A 17,118-nucleotide genomic window follows, 5' to 3' on the forward strand; every position below is an offset into this window, starting at 1 on the left:
TAAATTGATAAATAAATAATCTCACATTTAATTGCACGACAATTATTTTACGGGAGGATTCAAATCCCTTGACGATGATTCGTAATATCAACATCTCGTTTCTCGAATTAACGCCCCGATATTAGCGACCCTATTTCGTTTACGACTCTTTTCCACCCATCCGCTCTGCAACAGCTCGCTCTAAATAATCATCCTGCCAATTCGAGACTTATTACGACGTATCCGCAATCACCGTATAATTGCTTTTTCTTAATTGATGATCAATCAGCCAAAGCCATGATTAGTACAGTGACACATTTTGTTTGGCTCGCCAATATCGAAGAAAAAGAAATACTTAGACACATATTAATTAATGTACATCTAAAAACTCAAAGCAATTGTCCTCATATAATATCTTACATAATTTTCATTAGCAGTAATTAGTAATTAGTTTCTTTGTTTGATGATTAATATCCTTATAAAGAGATTCACTCTTAAATATAATTTTCTATCCGTTTAAAAAATTCCTTGTTTGTAAAACACATTAAATATAATCTCTATATTCAATTAATATTTACATTAATATTTAACTAATACTATGCAAATCAATAAAGCTTCTGCTTACGATACTTGAAATTTTATATAAAATGATAATAATTTATAATCATATATTTACATATCGGGGATGCGATAGCAATTTAACAACCGCATATAGCTTTTGTTAAAAGTTTTATTTCGCAGATCCCGGGAGATTTTGATACAAGTCGTTTAACCGATCTAAATAAAATCCTTAGAAATCTGACTCTTCGTCGAGCTCCCGAAACTTCTTCCGTCGCTATTGCTAAGTTTCGACACTCGTTTATAGTTTGATTGCCCTTCGATGGCACTTTAGGGAAATGGATTAGAGCTCCTCCGTCGCCCTTTAGACTTGCACAAGCACTATAGCCTATTGTGTATTATTTGCCAATAAAATCGGTCGTACACTGCTTGTTCTCCTTCAAACGCTCATAAAAGCCACTTCGTATTTTCTGCATAGCACTCCTATGATAAAAAGCCAGAGATTACGTGAGCGGAAATGTAATTGATGGTCAATTCTAGCTTTAGCTCCGCGAGGTTGCTCATCTCGACCGGCTTGAAAAGTGCGGCCGACATTCTCGATAGGTACTGTTTGTAGTACAGCGGAAGAGATTTGCATTCGCGACCCTACGAATCTCTCATTAGCTTAAGCTTCTCGTATTTCCGATTAAACTCGATAGCAAACGATCCTATCGCACGGATATCCCCGCACCGGCGCGGCGGGTAATTAGGAATTCGAAGGGAGGACCTTTGAATTCATTTGGCGTACGGGTCCTTCCGCGTCCTATCCTTCGTTACGGGAAATTAGTTCGCTGCGCGCGATCGGTTTCAATCCACCTCATGACGACAGATAACGATCAACACATTTATTCTTTTCTCTTTTTTTTTTTTTTTTTTTTTTCAAAAATTAAATTCTTTATTATTGCGAAAAAGTATATCGAATATGCATTCTGTTTGCGTTAATCTCTTCGGCTCGTTAATGGACAAATAGGCTTCTTACGCTGTTTCCTTATTGGTTCCTACGAGCCGGTAATTAGCGATAGCGGGGGTGGAATTCACATTCAACCGGGGTCACGGATTCCCCTTCCCTCGCGTTTCCCGCCGCTGGAAAACTGTCTGAACATGACGTAACACTCCGAGAGTCGCTCGGATACGAGCTTTGGAACCGGCCGAAGCGCTTTTTGTGCTGTCCGGCCAGCAACAATGGTCGCTTCTTACACTGCCCTGGTCACCGTATATTATTAATTACTGTATTAATCTCACCGGCCGTAAGCAATCTATTATACATGGGATAAGAGCCACCACCGACATCGCCGCACCACCCACTCACCCGCGCGCACCCTCTAACTCGACTTTCTAACTGCCGTCCTGGTCCTCTCTCGACGAGGGCTCGACGAGAGGCCAACGAAATCTGACCCCTGAGGGTGTTAATAGTGGCGTAGCATCGAGAGTCGCGTCAAGTTAAGTTCCTGCGTTGTTACGAAGATCGTAATATTTTCTGTGGATTGTAACATTTTGGAATTATCGCATACAGGGTTCAATTTAGATCAATTTTATGCCTTGTATATTAGTGAATTTAATTTACTATATATTTGCGGACATCTAGATAAATTTTTCAATTTTATTTCAATAGAAGACATTTGAAAAAACTGATATAAATATATTAAGTATAGAAATATCTCTCTATATAGAGATATTTAACATGCGCGATTCAAATGAAGAATAGATACATTTTCAAAAATAACATTAATTATTTTTAATTATGTTAAGCACGAAAGTGTTTTGTATTGTTCCAGGTTTGTGCGCAGCCTGCATGTTAGCGAGGGTTGAACAGGAACGCCTGGAAAGTTTGAAATACGATAGAGCCACAATTTACATCAAATGCATCGATGATAGCGAAGACTCTAAAACGGAAAACAATTCTGAGGTAATGTAAAAATATCTTTAATCTATTATTTATTCAATATGTTGATCATTACTTACTGTTAACTTACAAAATAATTAATTATATACGAAACGACTTTTTAAAAATTCAGATATATTAGTGGATTAATTCATCAATTTAATTACATATTAACAATTTTTTATGTAAGAATATAACTTGAAAAATATCGTAATTATCACCATTTAATGTACAATATTATTACAACATTAGTACAATAATATTATTATGTTAAAATCACAGTGTCGCTGATTTTTTTTTGCACACACAGTATTTTATATTAGAAATTTAGAAAATCTTATATCTTATTTGTATATGTATATATTTATAAATAAATTATACTGGTTCGTTCAGACGAGCGACAAAGAAATTTTGTTAATGGGCAGACATGCCAAGTCATCGAGTGTTCTGAAAGCAGTCGTCTTTTCAGATTAATTCTAACTGATAACGATGAATTGATGCCACCTCACGCACATTTCATAATATAATAAGTATTATTAAGTCTCTACTCAAAGTGACTTTAAGAGATCTACTTTCTTTTATATAGCTCGCCTTGGATTCATGCTGATTTAGAAATAATCATGTAGAACCGCGGTTTATCTACATTTTTGTCTCTTTTTTTATATTGAATATTTTAAGTTTTCTAAATAAACAATTTTAATTTTTTACAAATATTTGTTATAGGTAGTGGCAAAGAAACCCAAGATGGAGAATGTACGTCCATCGCGAACTAGGAGAAAATTGAAAGGCTCTCATGAACTCAAAGTATCATCCGAGATTACCTTAAAAGAGCTCAAAGTAATGGTAAGTGTTCTATTAACATAAAAGTTATAATATTAATCTTGTCACAATCTCTTTACTCTATCTTCATGACTATCTCATAAAACAGACACAATATATGATAAATTTTGAATAAACTTCAGAATTTTTTTATTTAAAAAATTAATTTGATATAAATTTTAAAAAATATTAAATAAAACAATAAAAAAAAATAAAATTAGAAAAGAGTAAAATAGATTTAAGAGAAAAATTGAAAGAAGCCTCGATATTTTGATTTATTTGCATTCGGCGCGCGTCACCTGCCGAAAGCAACCGGGATAATCAATCAATTTGCTGGGCAAGTTAATCCTACGGCATGCTCTTGTTGGAACTGAAATGGGAAAAGCTGCGCGCGCGTGAGTTTGCCCGAAACCGATAAGCTACTCCTTGTCTTGCTATTTCGGTTCGGTTGCTCATTCTCGGATGGACGAAAGAGTAGTAAAGCGTAGTTATATGGCTGGTTAGCATATGCTTGGGCTCCGGCAGTGTGCTTAAACTATTAAGCGTATTTATATTGCGAGGCCGTAGCCATCTCCTTCCCCGCCGCCTCTTCTCCGGCGGAGCCACTGGCAAAAACCCGAAAGAGCATAAACCTCGCGCTAATAACAGGTCTCCAACTTCTCCACTCCACTTCACTCCACTTCGCTCCACTCAACCTTCCATTTGACTCTTTCTCCCTGCTCCATCTCTATCTCGCTCGTTTCTCCTCTCTATCTATTCACAGTGCTCTCCTTCGGGCACGAATTTTTGTCCGTGCCTCTTTCACCCCCAGGAACACACGTCCCTTTTTAATACCCGCCCGCGAGAGAGGCTGTCGGCGTCAATGGAAATACGAGACTACGTTTCTTCTTCTCATTCACTGTGTATCTTTCTTTTTTTTCTGTGTAGTTTTATGTGTCTTGCGATTTGATTTTGTCCCCCATTTTTAATCGCAAAAGTTGAAGAACGTGTAAATGACTTCAGTCAAAATTAAACTTTAATTACCATAATATGTAAAAATTACAAGCCTTATTAGAGAAAAGTATATCGGAAAATTATATAAAATAAAAATAAAGTAAAATATAACAAAAATAAAATTTAAAAAAAATATATTTTTTTACTTTAAAAGTGCACTCATATAAGAGGATATTTTGTCCGATTGAAAAATCTCGCGGCGCGACGGCGTCACGATTCAAGGGTGTCACTGTTCACAGATTGGTACGCGTTTTGACGAAAAATGCGGGCGAGTCATGCCGTGCACTCGTTACTTTTTACCATCGGGCAAAAAGATCTCCAATAAAAATGTTTGAATTTCATGGTCGAATGCAGTTATGTCGCTAGCGGGCAGGCAGTAAATCGGGACAATAGCTAAGCCGCTACTGTTCTTCGCCGGTGCAGATTTATGCAATCTGGGAAAGGAAGAGGGGGAACTTCCTATAATTTTCTAATACAGCATTCGATCGCCTTTATTGTCATGTCCTTGCGCCGTGATATAAATACAATGGCGAGAAAATGTTCTCCGCGCAAAAAGTTCATTCGCGAGGAAATTTTACGACTTACTAATAAAATCGCGCCAGATTTTTCACGGATAAATTCAAAAGCAAAAGTCATACGTAAAATTCGTCGAAACAGTTGTACGATCCTGGAAATCCCTGAATTGCTGAAATGTCGCGTTATTCAAACATCTCTGTGATAATACATCGCGATTCCGATGCAACGCGCGCGGCGAATGTCAGAATTCATAAAGATCAAAAGTTTCTCAACCTCGGGGCAATTTGGCTTCCCGCCGCTGCTTCGCAATCTTGTTAAACCCACCTCTATTTATCGCGCTCGTTGGGCATCTTCCTTTAACGAGGAAACCTCGAGGTTCTTTGACCCTGACCACTTCTTCTCCTTGCTCACTTCGTTCGTCGTTTTCCCTCATTTATATAAAGTTCTGCAAACATTTACCGTATAGCTGAAGATCGCTATGATGTAATACGAATCTATCGATCTCGAATAAAATTAAGCGGCAATAAAATCGACGTTCGTGACTACGTTATCTCGGCATGAACGATAATTTCATAAGAAAGCATTTTTGTCACACTTCCAGGCTCGTACAACGTTTTGCGAGCGCAAAATCGTTGGTGTACTCATAATCATCTTATATACGATGTCTCTTATATTCGCTTTTTAGCGCCTTTAGCGATGTCTTTTCTCTCGTTTCTCTTGCCGGACGCGACTCGACTCGGCTCGGTTTGGTTCGTCTCGACCATCGTAAAACAGAAACCGAGCTACATGCTCTCGCACTGACGTTGAAGACAAGGCAGCGACGCAAACTATCTCTCCACGCAACATTACGCGGGTTCCACAAATTAAGTAATTACTGAGACTCGTATTCGCGCACACTTATACTTCTAGAATCTCAAGTAGCAACCCTCCATCGTTCACCTCAGTTTTTCCACAAAATTCGGCCGCAAATCTCGCTCTAACTTTTTTGAGCTTTATACGCGTGTTAAAATACAAATTGCAAATGCTTTTAAACATTGCTAATTCTGACTTTTTCATGATTTCTTGACAAAAATAATCGCGTTTGCTTTTTACACAATATTATAATTAATTGTATAAAAGATATTAATTGCAATATCAGAAAATATATCTCTCTATGCTACAAAAAATGACAATAAAAAAATCTAAAAATATTAAAAATAGTATGTAAAATTTTATATTGTATCTTAAAAACTTAATTGCAGACTTAATTGCTGATTATTTTTGTCAAGAAAACGATGAGATATTAATAATCGTTTTATTGAATCGTTTGTGCTTACGTAGGAGATAAAGTAAAGATAAATTCTGCTTTTTTTTTTTTTTAGACGATGCAAATTTGTGGCGCTGGACCATACGATCAACATATAATGTTAGGAGAACACGAGCTCACCGATCATAGTCAGAGTCTGGCGTCACTCGGAATATTTCCTGGAGCGCTACTTACGTTAAAGGTAAGGTTCAACTTGAATTTTACGTCATGCTCATCTATCTATTTAGATGAAAAAATCGAAATCTTTTGAGGAAAAGAGATGAAGCCGAAAAATAATGAGAAAAAAAATTAGTAATGCATAACAATTTATCTGTGTGTCAAATTAAAAGAAATTGAATCCGAAACTTCTTAAAACTCTCAATAAGTTAGACATTGTGTTGGATATCTATTTATGAGAATTCGCGAACATACATCTTTTTATAAAGATATGATATATCTTACGCGAGATTAATTGACACTCTTACGAAGTTTACATTAGCATAAATCTACTTTCACATGCAATGTATGCGTTCATACAAGGATTTTCGCTAGAAGCACTTAAAATTCTACAGTCTCTCTTTCTCGATAATATTTTACGATTCATCCGACGCAGCCTCTCAATGATTCGCAGTGACGTCTTAATTGTCGTTACAACGATACGTTTGTTCTGCCCGAGCAGCGGACAGTGACAAACAGATGCAATTTAGATTTAAGATCTAGCCCACTGTTTCCCTTAAGTTCGAGACAATGGATAAGTAACCGGGACCGGCAATGGCCCCAGATAACGGCGCCAAGACCGGCGTTTTCGTGCCGGGATTAACCGAAAATGCCTTATTTGAGATTAGAAGTGTTAATTGTGCCTTTCTAGTCGGGATTGCGGAGTCGTAGAAATCGAGGTTTGGGTCTGAGGAAAGGCTTAGATCTCGATAAATCATTTGCTACTAATTCCGCCAATATATAAGCAAAATAAAATGTTAACATTTAGAATAATAACCGCGAATAAATATTATACGTATTTTTCCAATCGCAATTTCGCATTCTTTATGCGGAAAGTCCAACCCTCGCAAGGTTTTTGTCGAAAACAACCGTCTGCGCGGAGAAAAAATTCTGTTGATACTCTCTCGTTTGGTAGAATAATTCTAATATTCCAACACATTCCTCGGTTTACAGTCGACTGATTTTATGAAAGCGACCAGTAAGCTAAGCCAGTGAACGCACGCTCTCTGCACCAGAGACAGAGTATCAAAACCGTAAATCCAAGTCGTGCTATTCTACGTTCGGAAAGAACAAAGAGAGAGAAAGAGAGAGAGACTGGGAGGGAGGGAGGAAGAGAAGGAGATGTGGCCTCCGCTGGACTGGTTGACTGGTTGCGGTTGCACTAGCTGCGAATATTCTATATAATTGCTATCTTGCCTTGGGGAATCCAGTTTAGTCAACCTGACAATATTTCCATCGATTGAAACGCTTCGATAGGTTTTGCGGTTTGCAGAAAAATTCCTTTATCACATTCGTACACGTTGTTTTTCATTTATGATAAACGACTTCATTAGCTTGTCCTTCAAATACGTGATTCAAATTCTATATCGAATCAGGAATAATAAAATATATTTTTAACATTTTCCTTCTACGTTCTACGTTCTATGTTCTCATAAGATTTTGTATCTTTATCTCGTAAACTTTGATGCGATTGCTCCAGAATTTTGCACTGCAGTACGAGACATTAAGAAATTATTGATTCTCTATAACAACGGTGATAAATCCTTTTGAGGCACGTCTCTAGTTGCTTTTAACTATCGTAACCATAACGTGACTGAAAAGTACATAACGGGCAGATAATTATTTGCGGTTAGGCGAATAACCGTGGGCCGGCTCCCAACATGCACAAGAAGCTCCTCGAGAACGAGATTGTTTCGCGAAATCTACCGTCGTAAAATCTGCTCGTTCACCGGACGACGAACTTTATGCGGTTCAAAAGCATAATTTATTTCGCGTAAAATGGAATTAGGCAATGATCGGTACGTATTTCCGCGCTTAAAAGACTACGTTTGCTACGTTTTCATTAGACAATCATTACGTTCCTCGAAATTTCCGCGTGTCAATTTGACGTTATTTTGAAATTTTATGTTTACGTGATATCGTTTAAAGTATTCTCCAGAATTAATATTTAAACATCGCAGAAATATTATTATTGAAAAATCATTTAAATATATATTAATGTATTATTTATATATTAAATATAATTTTATAATATTTAATATATTATTTTGAAAAATTACTTTTCTATATTTAGATTAATTTTTCCTTTCTAAAGGAGTTTCAAAGAGAATAAATTTGCGGCGATGAAATTAATCTCTTTTGCTTTTCTTATACTCGTTTTGTGACGATATCAGACAGTGTGTTGGAGAATTGTCAAGATATTCTATCCGCGGCGGATAGAACGGATTAAAGCGTTTCAGGCAAGGTTAGTCCTTGATTTTGCTACCGGTCCAGCATCGTGGGGCACGCACAATGATCAGGATGACTTGCGACGTAGATCGGTGATCGAGTGTCTCGCGAGATATCAGCTACCGCTCCGTCATCGTCCGTGCAATAATTCAAGGTCGTCGGAGTACAAAGTTAATATATCTTGCTACGTATCTACATTATATCACTATCTTTTTTTTTTTTTTCGCTGATCCGGTCGACCGAAGGAGATCAACGACATTACGTCGCGCGAGGTCGATCGTCCTCTCTTTTCTTTTATGTCACTTTCGCTCCCTACTGTTCCCTTCCTTTCCACCATCCAGTTTGTTTGTGCGCTTTTATGAGCACGTTACACGTCATGATTAATCGATCTTTCTTCGTTGCAAATAAATCCTTTTCCAAGTAGTTATTGTTATTGCATTTGATGTGCTAAAAATGTCGCAATTTCCGAAGCTCTCAACTGCAAACTCGAGATGAACTTTCGAACTTCTTGGCGGAAGCAGGTCGCATTTTTATTTAATTCACAATTCATGCATATTTTTTTAAAATAAAGTATGAGTCATAATCATGTTATAAAAATCGTATTAAAAATAATGATATTAAGAATAAGTATTATTAATGAAGACATGCATTTTAACGCGCTTTGATAAAATAAACGTCATAATCAACGTGAATCGAGGACAAGGAGAAAATAAGGGTGATAAAGAATAGCAACAAAGTTGCACAAGTTGTGCACAATGTCGGACGGCTAGACTGTTTTTGATCCATCCTTAATTTTTCCCCGATTTTTTTGCAATTCCTTCTCAGACTGCTCTTCATGGCTGATCGACCGGGGTCTTTAGAGTCGGTCGCTCGAGTCTCCAACGGGCGGCACCCGCGTTTGATGTCGTGTGACGAATGTCCGCGTTGGACGCGCTCGCCTTCCTCCTCTTCCTCCTCCTCCTCGTTTCTATGTTCCTCTTTCTTTCGTACCCGGTTTCGTTCTCTCTCGTATCTCTCTTCCTCCCGTTTCATTCTGCAATCCTTCGTCGCGCTTCACCCCGCTTTCTCGCACAAGAGAGAATCCCGTATGACGGAGGACTCGGTTCGGTCGCCTCTTCACGAGCGCCAACAGAAAATTGGAAACATCCGATAGGGCCGCGGCCACGATAAAAAGGTACGTGCCGCCGTTGGAACCGGCCCGCAAAATATGCCGATCCGTCGTGGATCCACGCGGAGTAGTCATGCGGTCAGGTCCTATGCACCTCGCGAACCTCGTGATTTCGCAATTTTGTACCTGCTCGTGCTCGATATTTCTCATTTTTAACTCGTTTTTAAATCCATCAATTTTAAAAGTTGAGTGTTTCTTCAATTAATTTCTCATAATCTCTCTCTCCCTCTCTCTATTGCACAGTAGAGGAAAATTAGGATAAAAATTTAAAAAAGATTAGAAATAATGAGTAGAAATAGCAAGTACATTTACTAATAAGTGAGATTAATAATTGAAGATTTTTTTCAACCAGCTTATTGTTAGCCATGACAAATGTTTTATTACACTCTTATTATTAAAATTACTTATTTCATCATTTTATCTATTGTTTTCGAGATTCTTATGATAAATTCTTTCGTAAACAAAAGCTAGAAAGTGGATACGCTTATGTTATTCTTACTTTTTCCTCTATCTACTATATCCTGCCAATAAACGAGGATCCCGTTTACACGGAAGATTAAAGCAAGACCATGCCGCGCTCTCTTCGATGAACGACAGTAAATGTGCTCTCTCGTGCAGGTAATGGCGACAATTATCCACGTTGGTAAACTCGACATTAAAATCGAATCATAACAACCAGACCTGACCGGCCGAAAAGTCATCTTTCTGAATTAGTGCTCTTCGGTTTTCAAGATGTAAATCTTTATCGAGCCTCTTTCTATATAAGCCGTGAAGTATCCTACTAAAGTAGGTAATAATAACACTAGATGCATTTTATCTCAATATAATTATCTTATAATTATACTTTATATACTCTGATGGAAGAAATATATATTTGGAAATAATTAAACAAAAAAATAAGAAAAAGCCGAAGATTCTCTCTTTCGCGCACGATAAGACTTTATAAATAATATTTGATATAAATGAATATAAATATAATTTTTTTTACAGAAAATAATCTAAGTATGTGCGTAAAGTCATTAAAGAGGTGAGAAATAAGCGTCTTGAAAAGTTTTAATAACGTGCTATTGGCATTTGACCTTTTCATGTAGTATATTCCACTAATAACATAAGTGGCGAGACTAATGGACTTTTAATTATTCGCTTGAAATTATTAAAAAATTCATTTCTCTTTGCATCGATTTATCAAAAAATTATATCTTTGTATTTAGGAAAAATTTATCGATTTACAAAAATTTATAAATTAAAAAAAAATAAAAATATGTGTATGTGAGAACAACCAGAAAAAAATTAACATTCGCGGATTTAAATAATTCATCTGTCCGGTTACGATGACATCGGCAAGGACATCGAGATATTACAACGTTGCATTAGCGACGATTATCGTCGGCACTTTTTTTTTTTCATCGCCGAAAGACCGGTAGCTAGAGGTCAGTAGCCGGAACACTGTAATTATCGCCCCTAATTATCGATGCCTCCGAAGATAAGATCGTAGAAAGGGCAGCCGAAAGAGTCCTTCGGAAGGACTCGGCTGCCCCTTTTTCGCGTTAGGGTGATCGCGGCGTTTCATCCGGAGTGCGGCGTGGACCCTCTCAGAAATAAATCAATTAAGCCGATGCAGGCTTAAAAGGCATCGTCATCGTCATCGATTTCGCTCCTGAATGTGTTGAAAATAATCGAGGCGGATTCTACGGAAATTCCGAGCGGATACTCCTCGAGTGGAGAAACTTTAACCGAGAACGGAACAGAGCGTTACATTGCGTTCGAGGCATTAGTTACGATAATTATAGCGAACCGCGCTTTATTTGTGCTTGTAGTTATTTCATGCTACTTTGCTTAGGTGTAATTTTACGTGAAACATTTCGTGACTTTACAGAAACGTAGCATAATTAGTGCGAATTTAACACTTCATTCGCATATCGTGCAATAATCTCTATTTCGCACTATCGTTACGTTTTCTTGCGTCGATCACCGATCCTGCTAACGGTGCGAGGCGATGAGAGAGTGGACCGCGTGTCATTCGACGACAGGTGATACATGCCGTGATACCGACAAGAAAGTGTGGCTCGAGAGACGTTGAAGAATGAAACGGCGCAAAAAGTTCGCTATCGGCTTCTTCATTATCGGTGTAACGTTAGAGATATCGCGCGAACCATTCACGTTATTATTAATAGTTAATATTAATACGGATACTTTATATAGAGCGAAAAGAGAGAGAGAGAAATGTTGAACATGATACTGGAATTTTCGTAAACGTGATTTTCTATCGTTTCTATTACTCTGAAATTAAATCGTGACAAGATGAAAATAAAGCACCCTGTATCTGTGAGAATCTATCCAGCAGTAATCAATTCATATTTCTTCTCGGCGAAAAAAAAAAAAACAGAAACGTGGTGCAACGATTTGGCTCGATCGGACTTCTCCGGAACTCCGGAGCTCGTCCATGAATTTTTCGGGATGCTGTCCAATTCCCAGCTGCGTCCTATATGAGATTCGTCCCTGGCATACGAGATTTTTTTCGTTTCGTTCTCCCCTTAGGCTACGTTTTTTTTTTCTGTCCGCTCCGCGTTTCGGTCACTCGCGCGATTTTCGCCTCTCCTAGGCGAGCCTAAGTTAATATTAATGGGGATATTTATGGCGCAGGGTCAACGGTGGTCGCGAACGCCAGTACGGTTAGAGAGCCACTGATAAAAGGAAATCTGAAAATGCTATGATTTATGAGCCTGATTTCTCCACCTTTCGCTCTCCCTTTCCTCCCTCTCCGATGTCTCTCGTATCGAGCTCCCTTAAACGCTGAATAAGTTATGGTTGCAGCGAGAGGGTGGGATGCTGCATTCTTTGCATCGTGTTACACGCCCTTTTCCGCCGTCTTGCGAATTCGTATATATGGTGAAATTGTGTGTTCTGAATAAAGATGCTGAATAGAGCACATTTTGCAGAAAATTTCTATACTTATAGATAAAATGTTGTGTATTTCGATTATATTATTTCACAATTATCGTAATTATAGCAATGATATCAGTTGAATTCACAGAGATGTCGTAAAAAAAGAAAGATACTTAAGAACAGAGATTCGGAACAGGGGTGTCAATTTAAAGCACGCCTAAGACCCGTGTAACCGTGTGTCGTGTATCCTGTCCACTTAACCCTTTCGCTCTCGCAGCGGTAACAACTAAGCTTCTGTTTGTTGATACTAACGGCTCGCCTCGGCCGGCCAATCCACGTTGGCGGGTTTAGCTTTCGGCTTCTCGGTGGCCTCTGCTTCTCTTCGCCAGCCGTCTTTCTCGATATGTGTTCTCCTCCCTCTTTCTTTCTGTATCTCGTCTCGTCTCGTCTCGTCTCGTCTCGTCGCAGATGACGCGAGGAAGAGCTACTCTTTTCGCGGAGAGACATGTGGCGGCTCCTGAATGAGGGTCGCCGCCAGAAAGAGAGCGTACTTTATTACGTCGATCTCAAAGTATTTCGTTCTCAACTTTCTATGAATTCCGTATATTCTCTCTCCGGTAGTATTTAATTCGTAATCGAATTTTCGTAAATACTTTTGAGTCGACTTTTACAGAAAAAAACATCGATTAACATTATCTCTTATAAATTATTTAAAATATTTTCTCTCTTCGCTTATGTATCAATATTAAAAATTAATTATTCGTGTATATACAAAATTTAATATAATTTAGAATTATTTCAAATATGTTAATTTCTCTACACAGATGTCTGAGATTTAAAAACATTTTTTTTAACTTCTTTATACTTAAATAAGAAAAATGGAACGATCGCCAGCTGCAATCTCGCGAGAGATTATTATCATTTATAAGATTAATCGAAGCAGATCGAAACGGCGCGGCGAAGGAACAAGACCTGATTATCCGAACTTCCGTGGAAACTTTCCTTTATCGCATTCAGAGCGTGGAGTTATGGCGAGATATTTATGGACGCGTACACGTGTTCCCACATACGCTCGGTTCTATGTTTGGCTTCGCTGTTAACCCTGAATTTCGCCGTTCCCTCCTTATGCCGCACGCACTTGCGAACCGTGCGGTATGCCAGCCTCTACAGGTTGCTCTTTCGAACAAGTGGTCTTGGGTGCGTGCCGATAATACCGGACACGTGGATCTCGTTAATCTTGGAAGCCGCGGAATTCTTCAAAGCTCTTACGATACGAATCGAAACGGTTTCCGCGACGAAACGAATGACTTTTCGCACAATATATCTCAAAAGTTTAATCGTTAATACGCGTTTCTCCCATAAAATCGCTCAAATCAATTAGGAAATAATCATGCATTTTTGATAATTCTATATCAGGAATCGAATGACAATTAGATAAGAAAAATTACTAGAACGTTAAAATTTTTTTTTAAATCTCAGACATCTGTGTGGAGAAATTAACATATTTGAAATAATTCTAAATTGTATTAAATTTTGCCTATACGCGAATAATTAATTTTTAATATTGAAGAATTTATACGTAAGCGAAGAGAGAACATAAGTTTAAATTCAGTATGTGATTGAATGAACAGACAAATGGTATGCAAGGACATTTCGCTATCGTAGATGATGTGGAAAGTGGTCGGTCACTGCAAAGTTGACCGGACAATCCATTCCAGCAGCGTGTGTCGCTTTTCGAATCGCGGGAGGCTGCCTCGAGAGGAGGAAGATTTGTTCCCTAATGTAGTCACTGAGCCTCGGGGACAACTCGACGACTCGGTAGGGCTTGCAAGTAGGCGTCTAGAAAGTGAGTAATGCTCACGACAAACGCAGCCCCCCATGAAGTCTAGCGCGTCACGAGAGAAAGAGAGGCAGTAAAACTGACGTAAGCGAGATAGAGAGAGAGGGAGAGAGAGAAAGAGAGACGAGCTCCGTAGGGGTTGGCCCGACAGAAGATCCCTGCAGATAGGGTGCTAAGCGACACGCTAAGACCACCCTGGACTATCCGAGCGTTTCCTCGAGGGGTGATTCCGCCGTTCCACCCTGCTTCTGCCGCCTTCTTCGTCTCCCGCTCGTGGCCACGGGACTAAATCGCGCTCGCGATCTCTAACGCTCTGCAATTTGCCAGTTCTCCTCCCCTTTAGCGTTACTACTACGAGCGAAAAGATATCTTATCGTGGGGAAAAACGAATCTACCGTTGTTAGGATCGATGTGTGCAACCAACAAATAATAAATACATTTAAAGAATTGATAGTCTACATGAAGCATATCTCTTAATTATAGGACCAAACATAAGCATATGATATAAATTCATCGAAATTGCAGATGTAAATAATAGACGTTTGGATCAAAATTTTTTCTTTTGTTTAGAGATTTCTGTCTGAATTAACTCTAAATATCAGAAGAAAAAGAGGAAGAATATATAATCTCGCATCTTTTTTGATGTCATAATTTGAGATAACTTTTCGAGAGATATTACCTTCAAATATAATATTTTATTGCATGATTTTTTTCGTCGCGCGTGTTTGACGTTTACTTGCGGTTCGACGAGAGTCATCGTACAACATGCGGTTGCTCAATTTCGTCTATATCGACGTTAAAGAAGCGCAGCAACGGCGGCAAAGAGGACGGTGTGCCCGGTGATGAAGGCAGTCTTTGTCCCTGGCGGAAGCCAGAGTCCGTTCTTTATGAACGATGTGGCCTAAAGTCCGCGACGGTTCATTCGTCCAATCGACGACATATCTCCTCCCGTGTTTTGTAGTTTAGAGTTTAGACCATCCATATTATACGGGCCGCGCCTAAATAAAATATCGAGCTGCGGATTAGATCGCACGGATTTCTTACATCGTCATCGAAACGATCGTGTTTCTCTTCTCCGTTTTTTTCGCTATTTCGCAAAACTGCAGAGAAAATTCAACGGTAACGTTGGTTCAATGCAATAGCGTAACGTTCAATGCTCTGTCAGCTTTACGGATTTAGGTCAGACGTCATCGTGCTGCAGGGAAGGGGCTGGAAAAAATCCAGAAACGGGCGAGTGTTATCCAATCGAGCGGAAAACTCATCAGTCACTTCTCACACAACACCTCCGTAATGTCAGTGACTGTCTAAAAAGCGTCTCTTCTCCACCTAATCTTCACCTCCTTTTCTATCGTATACCTATAATATCTCTCCTCCTTCTCTCTCTCACACACATTTTTCTTTTTTTGTTCTTCACATTTATATCGACACCTATCACGTTATTTTGATTTTGCGTCTGCGTTGTTTTATAAGGATTATAGACGTCTCGTACAATATCAAGAATGAAACTTATGTTAGCTTTAATATAAAAAATATAAATATAAAAATATAAATTCAAATAAAAAATAAATTAAAGTTAAAAATATAAATAGACTAAAAATGTTTTTTTTTTATTCTGGAATATGTAATTTATAAGAAAAACTTTTGTCATGTTGAATATTTTGTTTGTGATTTATGATTTTTGATTTTCGTATAGTCGGTATAAAAACATATAAATGATATAAAGATATCCGCCACGTAGCGACTCCGGTCGGCGACGAAAAGTGTGACCCTTGAAAATAATTTGAATAATTACTAACAAGTTTTTCATCGAGGATGCTAAACAGCTGTAGTCTGCCATCTTTTTTTGGTCCTCCACGGGACAAAAGACAATGCTAAGTGCCCTTAATTTACTTAAAAGACCTCCGAAAAGCCATTTCTCTCCGCGCTTATTGAGCTTACCGCTTTGCTCAGGCTTTTTTTTCATGTAATCGTATTAAACAGGAAATAATACTGATTTTATATCGTAGAGAGCTAAATATGTTCGCACATTGATATGTGTGAATAGTATAATAGATAAGTAAGAATGAATTTCTAACTTTTATAAGTTACGTTCATAATTATGTAATAATTAGTACGAAGAAGCAAGTATTCACAATTCTGTCTGTGTAATATACGTTAAATTAATCCGCGAATAAATATTTATTAAAAATCAAGACAATTCCTCCGTACGATATACCGAGGTTCGAATATTAACAGACTGGCGTTGCTTGGAATCCCGTGAAGCACGTACGGTTTCTATTAAAGATGTCCCCTTTTCGCAAAACACGCGGGTGCCAGTGAGGATGACTCGAGGCAAGCCCCCAGTAATAATTCCTCCGTCGAATTAGCGCCATAAGTTTGGCGCCGCGACAGCCACGGAGACAATATTAATCTACTTTGAATTTATACACTCTGCGGTCCTCCGCCAACCTAGCTTGTATTAAGTCTTCTTGCAGTTTTTTTTTCTCATTTTTCGAAACTTTCTACGGTAGAAAGTTTGTTCGAAAACGAATAAACTGAAGTATTAGCCGTAAACAGTGAAATCTTCCTGATATATTCTCTTATACTCTCTCTGTTATATTCGATCACACAAATATACTCCAAATTTTCTAAATAAAAGTCCCATTTTTTGTATATATTTTGATTACAGATTTTATTTAAAATTTTTATTTTCCGATTAAATGTGTGTA

At 38.2% G+C, this 17,118-nt stretch overlaps 2 protein-coding genes across 6 annotated transcripts in view; one reads left to right on the forward strand and one right to left on the reverse strand.

The window, feature by feature from the left end:
* The window catches only part of Rpl13 (ribosomal protein L13), a 169,483-nt gene that overhangs the window by 34,449 nt on the left and 117,916 nt on the right, over positions 1–17,118 (reverse strand). The gene's annotated exons all lie outside the window — the stretch shown is intronic.
* Positions 1–17,118, forward strand: part of LOC145933977 (ubiquitin carboxyl-terminal hydrolase 48) — a 54,313-nt gene that overhangs the window by 26,078 nt on the left and 11,117 nt on the right. For 4 of the 5 annotated variants that reach the window (XM_083034078.1, XM_083034079.1, XM_083034082.1 and 1 more), the window contains 3 exons: positions 2,352–2,482; positions 3,182–3,301; positions 6,148–6,273. In XM_083034078.1, the coding sequence (XP_082890204.1) occupies positions 2,352–2,482; positions 3,182–3,301; positions 6,148–6,273 (377 nt within the window). Of the gene's footprint in view, positions 1–2,351; positions 2,483–3,181; positions 3,302–5,471; positions 5,648–6,147; positions 6,274–17,118 lie in introns of those variants that run through there. The other variant, XM_083034080.1, reaches the window with a different exon arrangement.

This window comes from Prenolepis imparis, unplaced genomic scaffold, assembly GCF_030444845.1.
Source record: "Prenolepis imparis isolate NDT839.2.m4 unplaced genomic scaffold, iyPreImpa1.0 SCAF_3, whole genome shotgun sequence".
Taxonomy (NCBI): domain Eukaryota; kingdom Metazoa; phylum Arthropoda; class Insecta; order Hymenoptera; family Formicidae; genus Prenolepis; species Prenolepis imparis.